This window comes from Staurois parvus, unplaced genomic scaffold, assembly GCF_062004578.1.
Source record: "Staurois parvus isolate SC_StPar_1 unplaced genomic scaffold, SC_StPar_1.0 ptg000525l, whole genome shotgun sequence".
Lineage (NCBI taxonomy): Eukaryota > Metazoa > Chordata > Amphibia > Anura > Ranidae > Staurois > Staurois parvus.
This window is the reverse complement of record NW_028318321.1, coordinates 9,253,836-9,275,560: the sequence shown is the minus strand read 5'-3', so window position 1 is coordinate 9,275,560 and position 21,725 is coordinate 9,253,836. Positions and strand designations below refer to the sequence as shown.

Genomic DNA, 21,725 nt, shown 5'->3' with positions numbered 1-21,725 from the left:
ATTTCTTCTGACAGGCAAACCCTGATTTGTCATCCAGCCAACTGAATTTGCAGTTTATCTGTGTGGAGATACCACTGCAATGTGAAGTACAAACAAATAGAATATTGCGCACTTGTTATGTTCCCTAGAGTGCTTCATGCAGAATGCATAGGTTGGTGACATTAACCGCTGTGCTGTAAAGGTAAGCTGGGGCTGTCACGATCACTAGTGGAAGGTCACTCCTATATATATTAAGGACTGCCCAGAAATGGCAACATTCACCCACACTCAGGGGCGGACTGACCATTCGAGCACTCGGGCACTGCCCGAGGGCCCGGGGTCAGTAGGGGGCCCCATGAGATGCCCCTGGTACCTTTCATTGGCTTTTTCATAGGCTTTTTTGGGTGTGGGCGAGGAAACAGGGGCCCCATGATCCCCTATTGCTCGGGGGCCCCATGAGTTGTCAGTCCGCCCCTGCCCACACTAGATTTCTTAGTTACTCTATAAATGGTACATCAGATAAACAGGAACTATCGAAGGCTGTACCAAAAGGCAAAATGTGCATTTTTCCTTTAGGAATCAATCAACTTGGTCTAGACCAGGGGTAGGCAACCTGCGGCTCTCTAGCTGTTGTGGAACTACATTTCCCATGAGACATTGCAAAATTGACAGCTATGACTTGCAGAGGCATGATGGAACTTGTACTCTTGCAACAGCTGGAGAGCCGCAGGTTGCCTTCCCCTGGTCTAGACCAATTTATTCTGCATAACTGAGATTCAAAATACTCATACAGGAAATGAGAGTAATACCATACCCTTCTCTGCAGTTCATTTAAAACACAATGTTTTTAAGATATGTAATTCTTACACATTGGTCAGTGAATCCAGGCCTTTGAAGACATCTTTAGGAAGAGACTGCAAATTGTTATTGGCCAGGCTCCTGCAAAGCAAGCAGAATTAGAATATCATGGAAAGGTCGCACCAACCCAAAGCTCATTCTGACAACTGCAATGGAAAAATTTAAGATGATTATGCATATAGAAATTCATTTTATTTGATAGCTGATACCAGTTACTCTAATAAAATGACTACGGTACTCTTAGAAATCTTCACTGTGCCCTATTTACATATGTACTGTAGTTGTTTTCTGCAATGACATCTTATAGTTAGAGCAATTTGAAGGCAACAAATAACATACGGTATATAAGTGGAAAATACATTCTTTAAATTTGTATCCATTTCAATAAAAGATCATTTGCCGCAGGTTCAAGATTTTTTTTCCTTTTTAAATATATAGTGTAATGATAAAACTAACAAGAATGCGTAATATCAGGTTATGTGCATTGGCCTTGTCTCTTTTTTTTGGGGGGTTTTCAAACAAAGGGCTAAATATTTTGTCAAAGATAACACTTGTATGGGGAATCACGGGGTATCTAATAAATGTGTATAAATGGCAAATGGGGATTGCAGGGGGGGGGGTGGCTGCATGAAGACAAGAGGGGAATAGAGTGTGGGGAGGTTCTGGGAACTCTTAGGGCCAGTTCACACTACATGCGCTTCAGAGTGCTTTTTTTCTGCATCCAAAATGCACAAAAAGTAGGTTGTCAATGTTATAGTTCACATCAGTTCTTGCAGTTCCAGTACGATCCAGTTGCAGAAACAAAAACAGAACAGACTGTATTTTTCCTGAACAGAACTGCAGTGGAACATGGTAAAACGCATAAATAATGCACTGGGATGCACTGAAACACACCAAAAATGCACTGGAATGGATATGTTCCTATTTAAATTGAAGAAGAGGATGGGAAAAAAAAGAACTAGAAAGCATAAAAAACACACCGGAATGCATCAAAAACATGAAAGCAGAAACGCATCTGGAACGCATCTGGACTGCGTTTCTATAGTGTGAACCAACCCTTAGGGAGAGGGCTTGGAGATGTATGCTGATTTGCTATCATTGTTTGAGTGCGTTTTGTAGGAGAAGTGCCCAAGGATTGAAAAGAGCAAAGAGCCCAGGTAATATAGGACAGAGCAATGAAGAAGTGTCCAAAGCTTGGGCTACAATGTGTAGTGCAGAAAAACAATGGACATGGAGAGAGAAGTATGGAAAAGATGAGAGGAGAAGTGGTGTAAAGAAGGGGGAGGGAAGATAAAAGAGTGTTATTGGGGAAGATGGGGCAGGACCTGGCTGAGGGAACTGAAACTCCGTAAGGCATCTAGCTGATCATAAAATTAATATTTGATGGCGTAGTTTGGGTAAATTTTGATGATCCATCGAGAACATGTTTTAAGAGTTTTTGGGCATCAGTCAGAATAGAAAAGAAGGCATTCCCCAAAAATAAACTGTGACTCTGTTGACTGACTAGAGCGGTAGGTGGTGGTAAGCTCATCACTTAGACCCTGAAGTTAAGCTCCCCATTAGTTGAATAAGTTTGCAGCCATGTGTGTGTTTTTGCACAGTGGGCTAACACCACCACCACAGTATTGTTAGTTAGGAGGTGTGTGGTCACGGTGAAACAAAAAGTGCCTTCTATGAAAATGTAAAGGGATACTTTGATTAATAAAGCTAGTGCTTTTATAAAGCAATTATGAGTGCTCTTCTATAATAATTATCCATGGCAGAGACATTGAGTGTGATTTCACCAAGTAACCACACGAGGGGGCACACACACTCACTTAAGATTACTGTAGAGGCAATGAATCTGTCACTGTGAAAACACTGCAATGCAAGGTGTGCCCTCCAGAACATTTACCCCCCTTCCTGACCAGGCCATTTGTTGTGATACAGCGCTGCGTTACTTTCACTGATAATTGCGCGGTCATGCAACGCTGCACCCAAATGAAATTTATGTCTTTTTTCCCAACAAACAGAGCTTTCTTTCAGTGGTATTTAATCGCCTGTGCTTTTTTTATTTTGTGTGCTATAAACGAAAAAAAGACCAACAATTTTAAGAAAAAAAAACAATATATTTGACCTTTTGCTATTAAACATGTCCAGTAAAAAAAATTTTAAAAATCTAATTTCATCATTAATTTAGGTCAAAATGTATTCTGCTATATGTCTTTGCTAAATTAAAATCCCAATACGTGTAAATTAATTGGTTTACGTGAAAGTTATAGCTTTTTCTACATTTTTTTTTTACTAGTAATGGCGGAGAACAGCGACTTATAGCGGGACTGTGAGACTGCAGTGGGAATTCTGACGCTGGGGGGAACTGACTTGGTATCACTGACAATCCCAGTGACACCAATACTGTGATCAGTGCTAACCACTGCCCAGACTCCCACCCCACCTATCATTCCTCACACTAAAACCCCCTCAACACTCCACTCCTTCGACCTCGCTACCATTGAAGAGGTCAATAAGGTCTTCTCTGAAGCCCGCCTCACCACCTGCCCCCTTGACCCTATCCCCTCACAACTCCTACGATCACCCTCTTCCTCCATTCTACGCTCCCTCACTCACATCTTTAATCTTTCCCTCTCTACTGGCACATTCCCCTCCCCTCTAAAGCACGCGCACATCACTCCCATACTTAAAAAACCTTCCCTGGATCCCACCGACCTGAACAACCTTAGACCCATCTCCCTGCTGCCATTTACATCCAAACTCCTAGAGCGCTTAGTCTATAATCGCCTGAGTTCCCACCTCACTGACAACAACCTCCTTGATCCCCTACAGTCTGGCTTCCGTCCCCTACACTCCACCGAAACTGCCCTACTGAAACTCACCAACGACCTGCTAACTGCCAAAGCTAATGGCCACTACTCAGTGCTCCTACTCCTTGACCTCTCTGGGGCCTTCAACACGGTTGACCACCCCATCCTCCTCAAAAAACTACACTCTCTTGGTCTCAGAGACTCCGCCCTCTCCTGGCTCTCTTCCTATCTATCACAGTGCTCCTTCAGTGTTACCTATAAGGCTGCCACCTCCTCTTCACTCCCCCTCTCTGTTGGGGTCCCTCAAGGTTCTGTCCTCGGGCCCCTTCTCTTTTCCATCTACACCTCCTCCCTTGGCCAATTGATACACTCTCATGGCTTCAACTACCATCTCTATGCTGACGACACGCAAATCTATCTCTCTACCCCTCACCTCTTCAGTCTCCACCCGTATCACAAGCCTACTGAGCGACATATCGGATTGGATGTCACTCCACTTCCTCAAACTAAATCTTTCCATAACTGAGCTCCTAATTTCCCCCCCACGCCACCGCCCCTGACTTCTCCATCAAGACCAACAACACCACCATCAGTCCCACCCCCCAAGCCAGAGTACTAGGTGTCATCCTAGACTCCAATTTGTCCTTCCAGCCCCAGGTCCAATCGCTGACAAACTCCTGTAGACTTCACCTCCGCAACATCTCCAAAATACATCCGTTCCTAACCCCGGAAACCACTAAGCAACTCATTCACTCCCTTATTATTTCACGACTTGACTACTGTAACTCCCTCCTCATTGGCTTACCTCACTGCAGGCTATCCCCGCTTCTTGAATGCTGCGGCCAGACTCATCCACCTTACAAACCGCTCCGTATCCACCACCCCCCTCTGCCAATCCCTCCACTGGCTTCCGATTGCCCAACGCATAAAATTAAAAATGCTAACATTGACGTATAAAGCTGTTCATAATACTGCCCCAAACTACATCACCGATCTAGTATCCAAATACCACCCAAAACATACTCTCTGCTCCTCACAAGACCTCCTACTCTCTAGTTCCCTGGTCTCCTCCTCCCATGTCCATCTCCAGGACTTCTCCAGGGCTTCCCCCATCCTCTGGAACTCCCTACCCCAATCCATCAGACTATCACCTACTCTCCTCACCTTTAGGCGCACCCTGAAAACCAGCTGGTAGACCAGAAGTGTTAAAAAGGGAGCATGGCCTCAATTGGAATCCTGACCACATTACTAAAGTGAAAACCAGCAGCAAGACAAGTTCAGAGTATGCTGAATATATCAAAAGTTATATTTATAACATTAAAGCTGAATTCAAGGTATGGTTGGTATTGCATAGTTACATTTGGTCCAGTTTGGACAAATGTAAGAATGTATGTGCCATACCTGGCCAATCCCTGTGGAAGCTGGACATCACTGTAACAGGTACTGCTATTACAGTGACTGATACTGGCTCCTGGATCCTGTGCCATGAGGATGCCCTAATGCTTAGTGAACACAGGCGTTCACTTGCTCAGCATAGTTGCCATTTAGAGAACATTGCATATTTTCAGTGAATGCAAAGCATCCTCTGATTGAAAAAGGGGGGTATTGTGATGTCACCTCCCTGCCTCTCCACCTCATCCAATTATAAAACGCTTTGCATTCATAGAGAAAATGCAACATGTTTTCTGAATGGTGCCTGTGCTGAGTAAGCGATACTAAATATAAATATAACCCTATATGTATATGTAAAGGTCTTGAATGCCTGCATATAAATCACAAAAGTAATGAGGTCTTTCTAATGAAATAATAAAAAACTGCCTGTTGCCTTCACCATCAGCCCAACTTCGGTTTCTGTATTCCCCCACCACCACTTGTCAACAATGGCAGCACTATATGCTTTCAGGGTTTATTACTTACATTTTCCCACATCTTCAGACTAGTCATGTGGCACTATAGGCACACTTATTGGCACTGTTGTGATGATGTCAGCACCACTCTCTGTGCCAGTACACTGTGAATGAAGGGTGATGTAGCCAAGCCCCCTTAGGGGGCAGAGCTATGACACCCTTCACTCACAGTCTTCCGGATTGACTGACAATGAGAGTCATGCAACCCAGAAGAAAGATGGCATCTTGTGGCAAAGAAGGGGGACTGTGGGGGACATCTCCAGACGAAAGGTGAGTATTGCGGTTGTAACACTGCCTGGTGGACTATTTTAAGACATTTAGCAATATAAATATATATATATATATATATATATACACTGTATAATAAAAAGTCATTGTACATCTGTTGTATTAAATATCTGAAATATTATTCAAATTAAATTGAAAATATGGTCAACAAGTGGCTACAAATGCAGACGTATGCAGGCATTATGTTTGCCGCCAGAGATCTGGATTGCTGCCTTTTTTTTCACCTAAATCATGAAATCAGCTACTGATCTGGCCACCAGTGTATGAACCAGAATCAAACTGAACAGACCCAGTCTTTGTGTGCATGGCCTTTATGTGGAGTACTCTGCTTCCCCAACAGATGATTCAGAGCATTGTGTTTATGGAGGACTTACAGTTGTTTTCTCGTCTTTTTTGTTCATCCTGTATCATTCTAGGCCTGTAAACCTATAATAAAAGTTCTATTGTTTTATATACACCCATCTAACTCTCTGCAGGCAAGTAAGACAAGGAAGCCTTATATATGGAGTATATATCTTCTCCCACACGCATAGCTAAACGCCTTTTGAAAAATATGTGCACTTTGTTGAAGAAACCTTAGATGTGGTTTGCACCAGAAAACTTCACTCACTACATTATTAGGCATGCAAATGAGCTAGCATGGTCTTGAATGCGTTGCCAACAATAGTACAAGCTGTTTTGTCTTTGAAATCTGACATTTCTGGCTCTAAAACATTCTTCATGTTCCAGCAGAGTTAACGACAAGCACTTGTTTTTGTTCATAGCTGGAGATTGTAACAAGATAATGACAGAAATCCAATTAGTCAATTCGAATAAATTACAAATTAAACCACAGGGCTTCAATGTGTTTGAAAGCATCGAGTTGTTCTGCTTTTTTAAAGTAACCTTGTCACCGCTCAGCACATAGCAGGTTTACATATCTTGGTAACGCAGGTGCTTAGCAGTTACCAGAGCAGCCTTTCTGCTGTTAATTTGTCACTACAGTTTTATGCATTAGACTGCAAGAGAAGCCGTATATGATCCCCAAAAAATCAGTATATCTTCACAAAACCACAGATAATGATGGCCAGGGATTTCTAAGATCATGCACTGCTTTATTTAAAAGATACATTCTTTATCCCTGATTCAGCTGACACAGAATGCAGCACATGTAGCGCAAACACAACTATTTTCTCTGGAAGGGAACAATCGCTGATTGGAAAAGACTGTGATCAAAAATGAATAATTTTGTCTCAATGTCATGTATGGAGAGAGGTGTTGTGCCACTTTATTGGTATCAACTTCCCATAAGGCTGGAAAATGTTGTGCAATGTTCTGTTTGTCTCTGCTGATACTACAGAGGTAATACAGATAAGCTAGTGGTTAAAGGAACCCTAAGTGAAATATGGGCACTGGCACTTGATGACCTACTTATGCTTGGTGTCTGGATGTAAGCCACAGGTATTAACAGGTTTTTTTGTAATGACTAATTTAGTCAAAAGTTTGCAACAAAAAAATCAGCACTCTTGATTAGGAATGAGCTCCTAGTTCAAACCCACCTGAGCAAGCCTGTCAGGAAGCTGTAACCTTTACTGGGTCAATCATAATCGTCTGAGGAATTTCCCACCCAAGGAGCGTATATATATATATATATATATATATATATATATATATATGTGTGTGTGACTGTGGGGTTGGGAATGCTTCAGCTGATTATAATTGGTTCAGTACAGTGACAGCTTCCTAGCAGGTTCGCGCAGGTGAGTTTGTAGTAGGATCTGAAAACACCTGAGCTCATTCCTACTCTTGATCTACATGCATGTTCTGGGTACATGGCTTGTAAAGCAAAGAAACCATTAAAGGCATGACAACCAGAAATGTAGCACTTGCAGACTAAAGCCAACAAGGGTAGCAACTATTTGCACTGACTACCATTCACTGAACAAACCCTGAAAGTGTATGTGTATGTTGGGTAAATGGAAGCTGATGCTTTGTAAAAATAATGAGCAGCTGCCATTGCTAAACTTTACTTTTGAGAATCCTAGTTACTTGGCTGTCATGCTGATGCATTGGCTTTAAAACTGTCTGAGTCCCTGGCCCAGAACATGCATGGAAATAAGGAATTCAGTCACTTTTCTGACAATTACAGCATGCTTATTCCAGGTCTCTGTCTTAACATACTTAATGAGGAGCTTTAGCTTAAAAAAACTAATTTGTGAGAAGGAATTTTTTTATTGCAGAAGAGCAGAAGGACATACTATGTTTTTTTCTGCAATAAAAGCATCTCACTCTTACTTATCTGTAGGAATGCTTACTTTATTTCTGTAGAATGTACACTGAGCTATACATGTGTATATTCTCAGCATGCCTCGGTGTCAGGATGAATTAATTTCAGTTTGTATGTGCGGGAGTTGTCATCTCAGCCCAGCCAATCAAGATGGCTAGAGTTGCCAAACTTGGGAGAAGACCAGCATAAGATGCCAGCACTGGCGAGAGAGCTAACAGACTTTGCATTGCTGGAGTGGAGGCAAGTTTAGTTTTGCTATAAGTCTGACACCACAAGGCAACTAACATTTCCAGAAGGAGGCCAGAGATTGCAGCCACTGCACTTCGCTCATAAAGTTTCTAGACAGAATAAATTATTGATCAACCTTACAAAAACAAGGGTACTCTAATGTGTCTAGCTGGAGTGTATATAGGGCAGTTTGCCAGTGTGCTTGATCCAAGGCAATCCATAAACATGGAAAGGACACAAACTAGCAGATATATAGCAAAGAATAAGCACATCTAAGAGTGTGGATGTCCTCACCTTGTGTGGTGGCTGAGCAACAGCTCAGTGGACTCCAGACTGCTTGTTCATTGTTCCATTTTAGGTTCACCAGCAACTGTACATGAGAAATAAAGGCAAATGATAGTTCTTTACACACTTCTGAATGTCAATATCTGTGAGCTGGACTGGCTTTTGTGTCTCATTAAGAAAAAACTGGTGAACCTAAAATGGAACCGTAAGGGAGCAGCCTGGAGTCCACTGAGCTGTAGTTCTGTTTGTTTGTTGTTTTACTTGTAGATGTTTTAACAGCTACCACACAAAGGTGAGAATATCCACACTAGTTAATTTTGATTGGATTGTTTTGATTCCTCCTGTATATCTTCTACATTAGTGTTTCTCAACTTTAAAGAGACCAGGGCCAAATAAATTCTTCCTACACCTTCCATGCCCCAATAGTAAATAAAAAAATGTATACTCGCACAATAAAAATATGGTAATGTAAAACACGTCAACGCTGAAAGGCTCTGGATGGTGCTGGTGTCATTGTGAGGGAGAAGCTTGGTGGCCCTGTAGGGAAAAAAGTTTCTAGAGGGGGCTGGAGAGCACTGTGGGATGTTGAGGCACTCTGGAGGGCTGGAGGCTCTGCAGCAGGCTGGGGATGGGGGCACTGTGGGAAGTTTGGGGGCACAGGGGAAGCTGAGGGCACTGAGGATCTGGGGGCCATGTGGGCCAATATGGGAGCTGGGAGGCACTTTGGAAAGTTAAGGAATCTGCAGCTGACTGGAGGCCTGGGCCAGGGAAGGCTACTGCCCAGCAGTGGGACATAGCCTGGTGGTTGTGAACCACTGTTCTAAATTGTGTACTTCCATCATAACAGGGTCACTTTAAACAGAGGATTGCATTTGTATGCCGTCACCTCTGAAGCAAATAACATGAACTGAAGACTGACCATTTCAGACCAAAGGGTTTTTTTCTACATTTAACAATTGTTTAACTTTATACTTACAGGTGAATCAAAGACTTCAGTCCACGAAAAGCATTTCTTGAAATGGATTTTATTTTGTTGTTCTCAATAAACCTAAAAGACAAATATGAAAATTGTTTATATGACAATTGCTGACAGAAAGCTGTTAGTGCTCAGCCTGTGGTACAAGTTAAAGTGACACTAAACAATATCCTTATTCTCCAAAAATATTCCATACACATTCACTACTTAATGGACTTTTAATCCATTTTCATGAAATCGTTTTTTATTGTGTTTTTCTGCCCCCTTGCAATGTTCTCTGTGGCTCCTGAGCCTTTCTGTATCCCCTTGACTTCCATTTGTTTGGAACACACTATGTACATTAGTTGCAGTCATGTGCATTGCTCTCTGGACACTACACATCCCATAGTATACAGTCCATCTGCAGAATGGCTAGAGGAATGGCTACATTCCTACTTACAGTGGGACCATTAAGAAGCAATGTAGCCACCCTCTAACAGGAAGTCTGATCAAAGCAGCAAAAATAGTAATTTTGAGGAGACTGATTTTTTTTTTTTAAAACCAGAGTTTAGTGTCACTTTAAAGCATTTGCAAATCCATACCTCTCCCATAGAAACATTCACATTACTGGGTAAAGAACTGCATGTATCATTTTACATTATTATATCAAGGTTGCATCTTTTTAAGTGTCTGTAAAGGGAAAGAACACATGTAAACTTATTTAGGAAAGCAGAATATGACATATGTACAATAACCCATAGAAATCAATCTGGAATTATCTGTTACTGATCTAGAAACCTGACTGGTTGCTATGGGCTACTGCACTTTGCACATCACTACTGTTTGGACTGAAATAATATATAGACTTAATGATTAACAAACATGACTGTTGTCTTAGATAAGCGTGGTTACGTGGTTGCTTCTGTTTCCTAGAGGTTTGGAAGGAAACTGAAATGTAGTAGCTGAAAAGCATACTTCGGAACCCTCAGGATATGACACAGACTCAAAAGTTTAGATATACTTGGAATTTCTAAGTTTTCTCCCCAAATTGCAGGTAAGCCATTTTAGTACGCCCAGGTCTTTCCACAAATTTACGTCTAAACTGGACGTAAAGTGAAACAAACGCCTAAACCAATATGCTGTTACTCATATTCCTGTATTGTTTAAAAAGAATTTTAGGCTTCATGTTTTCATTTTAATCATACCAAGTGATCCTTCTAGCAAAGAACTGTATGTCCACAAGTACTTCCTTCTAGGATAACAATGCTTAATCAGTTCAGCTGTGGCATTGCCACCCTTTACTGCTCCCCACTGAACTGAGACTGTGACAACAACTGATGGAGCATGCACACCTCCACAGAAGATCATGCAAAGTGTTTCAGCATGTGCTCAACAAAGGGAAACAATAACAAAACCAAGTGAACTGTAAAATAATGTGATCATGTTTTAGTTAGAGTGCTCTACAAATCAAAAGTATTTTCCTCGGGATTTCATTATACTTTATGTCTTTTACTTATCTGCTTTATTGTGTATATCATTTTTAGTAAAAATAATGTTTGATTTTATACTAGCTTGCTATCAGTTATAATGACAGCTCCCAAAAAATACAGATGTATTACAGGGAATATACATTTAAGATCACTCAGTGAAAACTGATTAAATATAAAGCAAAATATTGCAAATCCTTGTTGTGACTACAAACTGCACTTTTAAAGTTAATACAATCACTGATCTATATACTATATGTAACTACTTAGGATGACATCTGATACTGAAGACTCTCAGGGTCATAGAAAAGTTCCAGTTAAGACTATAAGGTCCCCAAACACACCTTGAAAACAGACACCAGTAAATGTAGTGTCATACGCACTGTCTATGCTTTGTTGAGTACGCTAACAAAAAAATTACAATCCCAAATGTAAGCCCTTATCTATCATATCATGAGGGTTCCAAAGAGGGTATGCCCTTCAGGGCTTATCAGTAGCCTTTACCCATTCTGTACCAACCAAAGATGAAATCCTAGTCTGGTCAACTTCTTCTACGACCCACATGTGACATTTAAATCTCTTTATATAATCTTAAAATTAATTTATTGACAGAGCTTAAACATTTACATTTTATCAAGGTTTATATGCTTTGAGTTACAGAGATGATAAATGAGTTACAATGATTAAAATGAATCATTTGCCCACACACAATGGAGGAGGCCAATTTGTAAACTGAACCAGTAGTCAGCCTGTCAGCTCCCGGAGATTGGAACCATCAGGGAGGCACTAAGTACCAAACCAATGTTTGTATCTCCTAGAGAACTGCATTCTGGCATTCCGGCTGTCTCCATTATGTTTGGATGACCTGTTCTGTTTTGTTTTTTTTCGTTTTATACAAAAGCAGCTTTGGTTTGAATGGGTATAAAAGGGACAAGAGAATCATTAAAAGGCTTGGGGAACATGCAAGGAGCAGGAAAGAAGGCAGCATGCATTTAATTAAAGACACACCAGTATCAACTACATAACTCAAATAAGAGCACTGAATTCTGGGACATTATGGACCTCATGTATAGAAACTGTAGTAAAGAAAAAGTGGTAACCATAGTAACACTCATTTTCTTAATGTTGCACTCCAGCCTGCAAGGAAAATAAAGCCTTGTTTATGCTAGAGGGAAGCCGGACCTCTATACTTTTATAGAGAGGATTTCAATAACTCTGGAATTGTAGTGTGGGTTATGTGAAGCCCACATGGTACTAATAATATATGGATGCCCCAGATTCCCAGCATTAAAACTAAAAGCAATTGAAGGACAGCTGTTTAAAAGTTTAATATTTGACATTCATAGTCAATATACTGTAGACTGTGCACTTCAACCTTACTTTATATGTATTTGTCTCACTAGATTGCTCTGTTCCTACAGTCAACATATTAGCACATCAAGCATGCTCAGATTTTGGTAGCAAGTCAAGCATATGCCAAGATGTGGTACCATAAATCCACGTCTTTGTACTAAGCTCAACCCAAGGTTGCCAGGTTGGCTAATTTCTCATTTGAGTTAGTCTGAAGAGCAGCTGGCTATTTTCTTTTTTTTAAAAATGGCAAAATATTACCTTATTGAATAAAATACATTATGCAATATCATTCTGGTGGTCCTAAATTTTTGTTTAATATTTGTATGCTAGAAAATATTTAAAGAAAAAAATGCTTTTCCAGAAACTTAAATGGCTATATTGTTTTACTTTGTGTTTTCTCAAATAGTTTTCATCTTTGGCCCAAAATGAAAAGTGATTTTGACTGTTTGTGGCTAGCGTTAAACCCAGGCGAGGCGGTTTGTATGTGTTACACCTGGGAAACCTGTCCAACCCTTAACATGTAATGTTGCAGTAGGTGCAAAATGCTTTCCCACCTTTACGTATAGATGGGTGAATTGCATTCTTACAGCTGAAACTCCCCAGTGAGTAGTGTGATGACATCATTAAACTGCATCTACGATGATGTCATTTGCTCTGTGCATGACACGTTCCTTCTCTGCAGTTTTTATGCATGAGACCCCATTTTGTTAAGAATTTGAACATATAAGAACAAAATCTTCAATTTCAACTATTAACTGAACATTCTGAATCTCCACTGTGATCGATTTACTAGCTGCATATTCTATCGTCTGCATTAAGAATGAAAAAGCAGCCATGAATAAGACATGAACAGTGGAAGCAGCCTGGCTGCTGTCTTGGTAAATACATAGTGCTGTATATATGAGTTATAAGAATGGTAATGGCTCGGTGCTCATACTTACAAGTACTCTAGGTGAGGAAGACCAGAAAATGCATCATCACTGATTGCATCAAAAGTGTTTGAAGTGAATAGTCTGCATAAGTATAACACACAACAATTAGGACAAGGAAGAGAAAGTGACTGGTTTATGAATGAAGAAATTAATCTATTTAATAGGAGTTTATAGTAAAAAAAAATGTGTTATTGAGAGTAGGGCGACCATGTTAAAAGCAAGAATTAGAGCACATGTTATATCTCTGATGATGGGGGATCTTGGGTAGCACATAATGAATGGACCACACTGAGGCAATTGCTCTTGTCATGTCTATACAGCTTTTGGGATCACAAATATCTAACTGCCACATAATACTGACCATCAATTCAATAAAAGGAGTCTGAGTCTATTAGACAGTAACCAAAGCCTAACAAATACAGGATTTTCATTACCATGGATTGTTTGTTCATTTTACTTTTAAAAAATTGTGCTTTCAATTCTTTAAAGTTTTTATTGCAAGGTGCTACATGCATGCTGTTTTATCTATTGTTCCATATTTTTTTTGCAGGTACAAAACAATTTACAAAAATGATTGCTCTTTGAAAAATCTCTAGCTCCTGATTGGCATTAATGCAGAATTCCATGCTATCTGTTTAATCAATTGCCATGAATGTAATAAACTTAAAAATTCAGTTTGTACAGCAATACTCACCTTTAATCCAGCTCTGTTCCACACAGAGAGTCCAATGAACTGCTATAGTGCCTTGAAAAGGTATCCATACCCCTTGAAATTTTTCACATTTTGTCATGTTACAACCAAAAGCGTAAATGTATTTTATGTGATAGACCAACACAAAGTGGCACATAATTGTGGAGTGGAAGGAAAATGATACATGGTTTTTAAAAAGTGTGGCTTGTATTTGTATTCTTTACAATTCTTCATAGAACCACCTTTCGCTGCAATTACAGCTGCAAATCTTTTTGTGCATGTCTCTGCCAGTTTTGAACATCTACATAGTGAAATTTTTGCCCATTCTTTGCAAAATAGCTCAAGCTCTGTCAGATTGGATGGAGAGCATCTGTGAACAGCAATTTTCTTGCCACAGATTCTCAATTGGAATTAGGTCTGGACTTTGACTGGGCCATTCTAACACATAAATATGTTTTGATCTAAACCAGGGGTGGGCAACTGCGGCCCTCCAGCTGTTGATGAACTACAAGTCCCATCATGCCTATGCCTTTGGGAGTCATGCTTGTAACTGTCAGTTTTGCAATGCCTCATGGGATTTGTAGTTCTACAAGAGCTGGAGGGCCACAGTTGCCCACCCCTGATCTAAACCATTCCATTGTAATTCTGGCTGTATGTTTAGGGTCATTGTCCTGCTGGAAGGTGAACCTCTTAAGTCTTTTGCAGACTCTAACAGTTTTTCTTCTAAGATTGCCCTGTATTTGGCTCCATCCATCTTCCTATCAACTCTGACCAGCTTCCCTGTCCCTGTTGAAGAAAAGCATCCCTACAACATGATGCTGCCACCACGTTTCATGGTGTGTTCAGGGTGATATGCAGTGCTAGTTTTCTGCCACACATAGCGTTTTGCTTTTAGGCCAAAAAGTTCAAGCTTGGTCTCATCTGACCAGAGCACCAGATGTTTGCTGTGTTCCCTACATGGCTTCTCACAAACTAAAAACAGGACTTTCTTTCAACAATGGCTTTCTTCTTGCCACTCTTTCATAAAGGCCAAATTTGTGGAGTGCATGACTAATAGTTGTCCTGTGGACAAATTCTCCCACCTGAGCTGTGGATTTTTGCAGCTCCTCCAGAGTTACCATGGGCCTCTTGGCTGCTTCTCTAATTAATGCTCTCCTTGCCCAGCCTGTCAGTTTTGGTGGATGGCCATGTCTTGGTGGGTTTGCAGTTGTGCCATACTCTTTCCATTCTCAGATGAAGGATTGAACAGTGCTCCGTGAGATGTTCAAAGCTTGGGATATTTTTTTTATAGCCTAACCCTGCTTTAAACTTCTCCACAAATGTATCCCTGACCTGTCTGGTGTGTTCCTTGGCTTTCATGATGCTGTTTGTTCACTAATGTTCTCTAACAAACCTCTGAGGGCTTCACAGAACAGCTGTATTTATTCTAAGATTAAATTACACACAGATGGACTCTATTTCCTAATTAGGTGTCTTCTGAAGGCAATAGGTCCTACTTGATTTTAGTTAGGGGTATCAGTATAAAGGGGGCTGAATACAAATGCATGCCAAACTTTTCAGATATTTATTTGTAAAAATGTTGAAAACCATTTATCATTTTCCTTCCACTTCACAATTGTGTGCCACTTTGTGTTGGTCTATCACATAAAATCCCAATAAAATACATTTATGTTTTTGGTTGTAACATGAAAAAAGTGGAAAATTTCAAAGGGTATGAATACTTTTTCAAGGCACTGTAGGTGGTGCTCCTCTTCCAGGTTGAATGATGGCTGATGTTTCCCAACCACGTTTCTGTGAACTCAGGCTTGGTCTGCGGGGGGTCTCTGAGGTGTCAGTTGGGGACAGCAGTAAATAGTATATTTATGGTTGTGGACTGAACATTTTGATGCAAAAAATGGTGTTGGGAAAAACTAAAGGAACACCGCTAATATAATTTGCAGTTTAGTGAATTGACCCTCTGAAATAACACCCTGGGTGCAACTATGTTGACTGAAAACCTGCAGCACCCCCAAACAAAGCAATGCTCAGAGCTCCATATCTATGCAGCTTTTTTCAAAGGCATCAGATTTAAATAAAAGTTTCCAAAACCAATGATATTTCACTGCTGGTAGCTTGGCAATGGCAACACATTTAAAAGTATATATATTTTGTTCCATCAGATGTACAACACTATGGTACTACCTAATTAGTATGACAGATTCGGAACTACTTTATGGTGGCAGACAACTTAAAATGTAGTTTTTTCTCTTATTCAGTGGGCACCAGGGCAGATAGAGAAGGTAAATCTCCTTAATGAGGACGCAGACAGCTATTAAAACCTGACAGTGATTCCAAACATCTTACCACTCTATTCAAAATGTAGCACTCCCTAGGATTCTAGGGTGTACGTAAATTCAGTTTAGCTCCTCTATAGGCAGAAGAGCAGGGGTTAAAGTGGAAGCAAAGTCCACTTTGTAAGTTGTACCTACAGGTAAGCCTATAATAAGGTACAATAGGTATATATATAAGTAGGTACAGTAAATATATCTTAAACTTGCACCATTTAGGCTATATTCGCACAGCATGCAGCTGGTGATGTTGCTGGTGCATGCACTCTGAAGGGATGGTACAGTGTGCCAGACCTCACAGCTCTGTGCCACAGTCGAGGGCTCCCGTGCATGTACGGCAGTGACGTCATCACAGCTCCAGCCATTTATACTTCTGGAGCCCACGAACCCAGAAGAAAGACTGGGTGAAGATGGCGGCACCGGGGAGCAGTGACAGCGCTACGCTGGAGGGCTCCATGTACAGTTAAGTTTCCCATAATGAACTAGTATGTGGTGCATACTAGTACATTATGACCTAAACCTGCAGGGGGCCCATTATTTGGTTTCTTTTTTGGGTGGTTCTACCACTTTAATTGGAGGAGGCTGTGCAGAGCTTTATAGGTTGCTAGATTATTACTTCCCCCTGACTTCTGGAGTGTTACAGAACACAGTGGGAGGGAAGGCATATAGGGTCATGGCCAAAAATATTGGCACTCCTGCATTTCTGTCAGATAATGCACCACTTCACAATTGTTGCAATTACAATTGTTTAGGTATTCTCGTGTTTATTTCTTTTGTTTGTATTGGTATGACACAAAAAAGTGGAGAAACATAAAGCCAAATCTGACACATTCCACACAAAACCCCAAAAATGGACTGGACAAAATTATTGGCACCTTCTCAAAATTGTAAGAAATAATTGCATTCCAAGTTTGTGATGGTCCTGTCATTTTTAATTAAACTCACCTGTAACAATTAACAGATCTCAATGTTCCTGTGTTCACTGAGCGCAACATTGTCAAGAATTTATAGCCCATGGCACTGTAGCTAATCTCCCTGGACATGGACAAAAGAGAGAAACTTGATCAAAGATTACAACGAAGGATTGTTCAAATGGTGGATTAAAAACCTTGATCAACTTCCAGACAAATTCAAGCTGACCTTCAGGCACAGGGTACAACTGTGTCAGCTTGCACTATACATCCCAATATGAATGAAAATGGGATGCCATGGTAGGAGACCCAAGAGGACCCCACTGCTGATACAAAAACATAGATTGGGGTTTGCCAAAACTTCATAAAGGGAGAGAGATAAAGGCACAAAAAGTCTGACTCTTAAATTAGTAGTCCATATAGGTGTATTATAAGAGTCCATCCGAAGGTAGAATGGAGTCACCCAAATAAAGAGGGCTGTTTGCAGCCTAGGGCAAGCCTCTGCTTGGAGTGGAAGCGATCTCCATATAGTACATGAAAGACAAAAAAAGTACAGAAGTGCCTCTAAGTGCAGACTGTAAGCAGTTTTATTCCAGAAAAGTGTGTATTATCTACTCACATGTAAAAGGTAAAAGGCAGGCACATAGTGAGATCTGTCGCTGGTGAAGTAGGGAAGATCCCTCACGCTGGCCATGTCCTGTGCCATTCGGTCCCCCGCTCATCTCACTTCAGGAGCCAACTGAGTAAGGAGATGAATCAGGGAAGAGGACTGGAACACGGTGTAGGGTGTGATGACTTCACCAAGTGTATTGTGACATGTGTTTCCGAGCATGCGCATTGAGAATGACCTGTCAGGTGCGCTCCTTTGTCAAGCTATGTGAAACAAATCTATAGTGCCCCTTATAAAGAGAGCTGATTGGTGGTGAAAGATGGGAAAAAAAGAAGTACAGTTTCTGTCTAGTTTTGCGCAGGGGAAATTACGTATAAATGCAAAGCATAAAAACATACGGAATATCTAAAAGCAATAGTAGGTAATAAAACATGAACATTATGTGGTAACATTCTAATACACTTATACAAAAATCTTTGAATGTGTCTCTTAAAGACATATGGGGAATTATCATAATAATACAGTATATAAGAAATAAAAGAATTTTCATAATGATACATCAAATATAGCCTAAGAGAATTATTGGATTATTTGGAAAGATATACAGCAATAAAGCATATAAATGTGTATATGCCTAATTAAGCTAAAATGAAGGGGATTATTGAATTGAAGAATATAAAAGGCTTGTATTATAAGAGGAATTAAAATAATTCATGATATATATGGAAAGTAGATATTGGCCAATATGGAAAGAATTATGGTATATCTGTGGGAGCTTCCTGGGATGGCATATTAGGTGATTAAGTGTGTATATATAAAAATGGCACATCATAGGTGATCATCCTGTAATATAATATCTATTAGTTGCATACAGTGCCTTGAAAAATTATTTATACCCCTTGAAATTTTCCACATTTTGTCATGTTACAACCAAAAACCTAAATCCTAAACACAATCTCCACTGTGAAACATGGTGGTGGCAGCATCATGTTGTGGGAATGCTTTTCTTCAGCAGGGACAGGGAAGCTGGTCAGAGTTGATGGGAAGATGGATGGAGCCAAATACAGGGCAATCTTAGAAGAAAACCTGTTAGAGTCTGCAAAAGACTTGAGATTGGGGTGGAGGATCACCTTCCAGCAGGACAATGACCCTAAACATACAGCCAGAGCTACAATGGAATGGTTTAGATCAAATAATATGCATGTGTTAGAATGGCCCAGTCAAAGTGCAGACCTAAATCCAAATGAGAATCTGTGGCAAGGCTTGAAAATCGCTGTTCACAGATGCTCTTCATCCAATCTGACAGAGCTTGAGCTATTTTGCAAAGAAGAATTGGCAAAAATGTCACTCAATATGTAGAAAGCTGGTAGAGACATACCCAAAAAGACTTTCAGCTGTAAATGCAATGAAAGGTGGTTCTACAAAGTATTGACTCAGGGGGGCTGAATACAAATGCACGCCACACAAAAATTTTTAAGACCATTTCTCATTTTCTTTCCACTTCACAATTATGTGGCACTTAGTGTTAGTCTATCACATAAAATACATTGACATTTTTGGTTGTAACTAGACAAAATGTGGAAAATTTCAAGGGGTATGAATAATTTTTCAAAGCACTGTACAGTATATGGAGTTTTTGATGTTTCAACCAGTATGGTATCGGATGTCAGCCGCTGACCTGGCTCGATATCTCTAAAGCATATTGGGTTAGAGGTACATTGTGTTATCAGGAGACAGAAAAAACATTTAAAAAGATTATATAAAAATGACTAATTTATTAAACTATGTGTCATACTTACTGAAGAGACCCCCCACTAACAATGTATAGACTACAAGCCACCCAAACAGTATCCTGTAAAACAATGAAAAGGGATATGATTAATATGTTGTGATGGAATTCTATTATAGCAGCTATTTCCAATTCTTCATTGAGTCCAGCAGGGGAAAGTGAGTCTAGGGTGTAGATCCAGTATGTCTCCCTTTCTCAGAGCCTGTGGAATCGCTCAGCCTCAGGGAGACAAATTGGTATCTATTCTATGACCCAGACTTCCAGGCCTACTGTGGACTTTTGGTAGAATTCCGCAAAGTGACGAGGGATACTGTGTTTATCTTTCCCTTCTTCTACTAAATAGCGATATTCTCCAAATCGCTTCCTAAGGGTACGTATGGCTTGGCCTACATAAAGAAGTTTGCAGGGACAGATTAGACAATATATAACAAATTCAGAGGAGCAACTGCAAAATACTCCCACTTTGTAGGTCTTTCCTTTTGTATCAAACTCTTTTTTGCCATGTTTTACAAAAGATGTCTTACACAATGTTTTTTTGCATTGATACATACCATTAAGTGGAATTAAACAGAGTTTTGAAGGCAGAGGTGTAGTTTTGGATTTTCATTTACTAGGAGCAATTTTAGTGTGAAAGTTAGGAACCCTTCTGTATGTGGTCTCGCTGGGAGGATGGGTTTAAGGTGTGGGTCATTCAAGAGAATATTCCAGTGTTTTTTTTAAAATGTTTTCCATTTTCCGATATTGGTTATGGAACCTGGTGGTAAAACAGATGGAGTTGTCAAAGGTACCTGCATCTTTATTTATTTTTTTGAGTTTCTAATTTAGATAGGACATGTAGGCTTGATTTGTTAAGGATTCTGCATATCCCTTCTCTATGTACTTCTTTTTTAAGGGGGAGCTTAATGCTATATAGTCCACTGTCAATTCTGTTGTAAGCAGCAGAAATGTCCTAATGGGACATTTTGGGTTCATTTGGGATAGTGACAGCTTTTGAAGTGTAAAAAGGCATTCCCTGCAGCTGGTTTAGTATACTTTTTGCTTGGATGATAATACTCTCATTACTTCGAGATCAAGGAAGGTGAGTTTGTCTGTACTTTGGACATAGATGAATGAGAGTCCAGAGGGGTTATCATTACAGTGGTGTACGAACTCGTTCACTATGCTTTAAGGACTATTCCGGATGACGATGATGTCATCTATGTTTCTACCAAAGTCATTTAGAGTGGCTGCAAATGGGTTGGTATGTCATATGTACTGGAATTCCCAGTACCACATGGCCAAGTTTGCATAAGATGGTGCAAAATTTGCGCCTATGGCTGTCCCTTTTATTTGCAGGTAAAAGTCTCCATTGAAACTGAAGTAATTATGAGCAAGACAAAATATAGACGGAGAAACCAGTAGTTATGCTCTCCATGGCAGCAGCAATGGGTTGGCCTGTGGGGTTTCTTGATTTTTGTGTATCTTAGGTAAGTGGTAGACGTAGGGGGTTCAATAGAACTCTCTATTAAGGAAAGAGGCTTCATATATATTGATTATGCCACTATCCAAGGCTTTTTTTATGATGAGTTGGGCCTGTTTTGTATTAAGGTAAGGGATCTTTACTTAATTTTGTGTAAGTAGATACATCACAGAGAAATCTATATGCTTCAGTGAGATAGTCATTTTTGTCCTGGATAACAATTCCACAACCTTCATCAGCTGTCTTGATGAGATCATCATTGTCCATGAGGTTTCTGAGGGCAAATTTTTTTTGTTTCTGGGTCATAGAATAGATACCAATTTGTCTCCCTGAGGAAGAGCGATTCCACAGGCTCTGTGAAAGGGAGACATACTGGATCTACACCCTAGACTCACTTTCCCCTGCTGGACTCAATGAAGAATTGGAAATAGCTTCTATAATAGAATTCCATCACAACATATTATTCATATCCCTTTTCATTGTTTTACAGGATCCTCTACATTACTGGTTGGGTGGCTTAGACTATATATTGTTAGTGTGTGGTCTCTTCTCTTCAGTAAGTATAACACATAGTTAAATAATTTAGTCACTTTTATGCA

General features: G+C 40.1%; 1 protein-coding gene across 2 annotated transcripts in view; it reads right to left on the bottom strand.

Annotated features, from left to right (window-relative positions):
• Window positions 1-21,725, bottom strand: part of LGI1 (leucine rich glioma inactivated 1) — a 64,779-nt gene that overhangs the window by 10,783 nt on the left and 32,271 nt on the right. Inside the window, exons 3-5 of one of the 2 annotated variants that reach the window (XM_089690319.1) lie at window positions 13,349-13,420; window positions 9,589-9,660; window positions 847-918 (exon numbers count right to left, since the gene is read on the bottom strand). In XM_089690319.1, the coding sequence (XP_089546445.1) occupies window positions 847-918; window positions 9,589-9,660; window positions 13,349-13,420 (216 nt within the window). The remainder of the gene's footprint in view (window positions 1-846; window positions 919-9,588; window positions 9,661-13,348; window positions 13,421-21,725) is intronic. The other variant, XM_089690320.1, reaches the window with a different exon arrangement.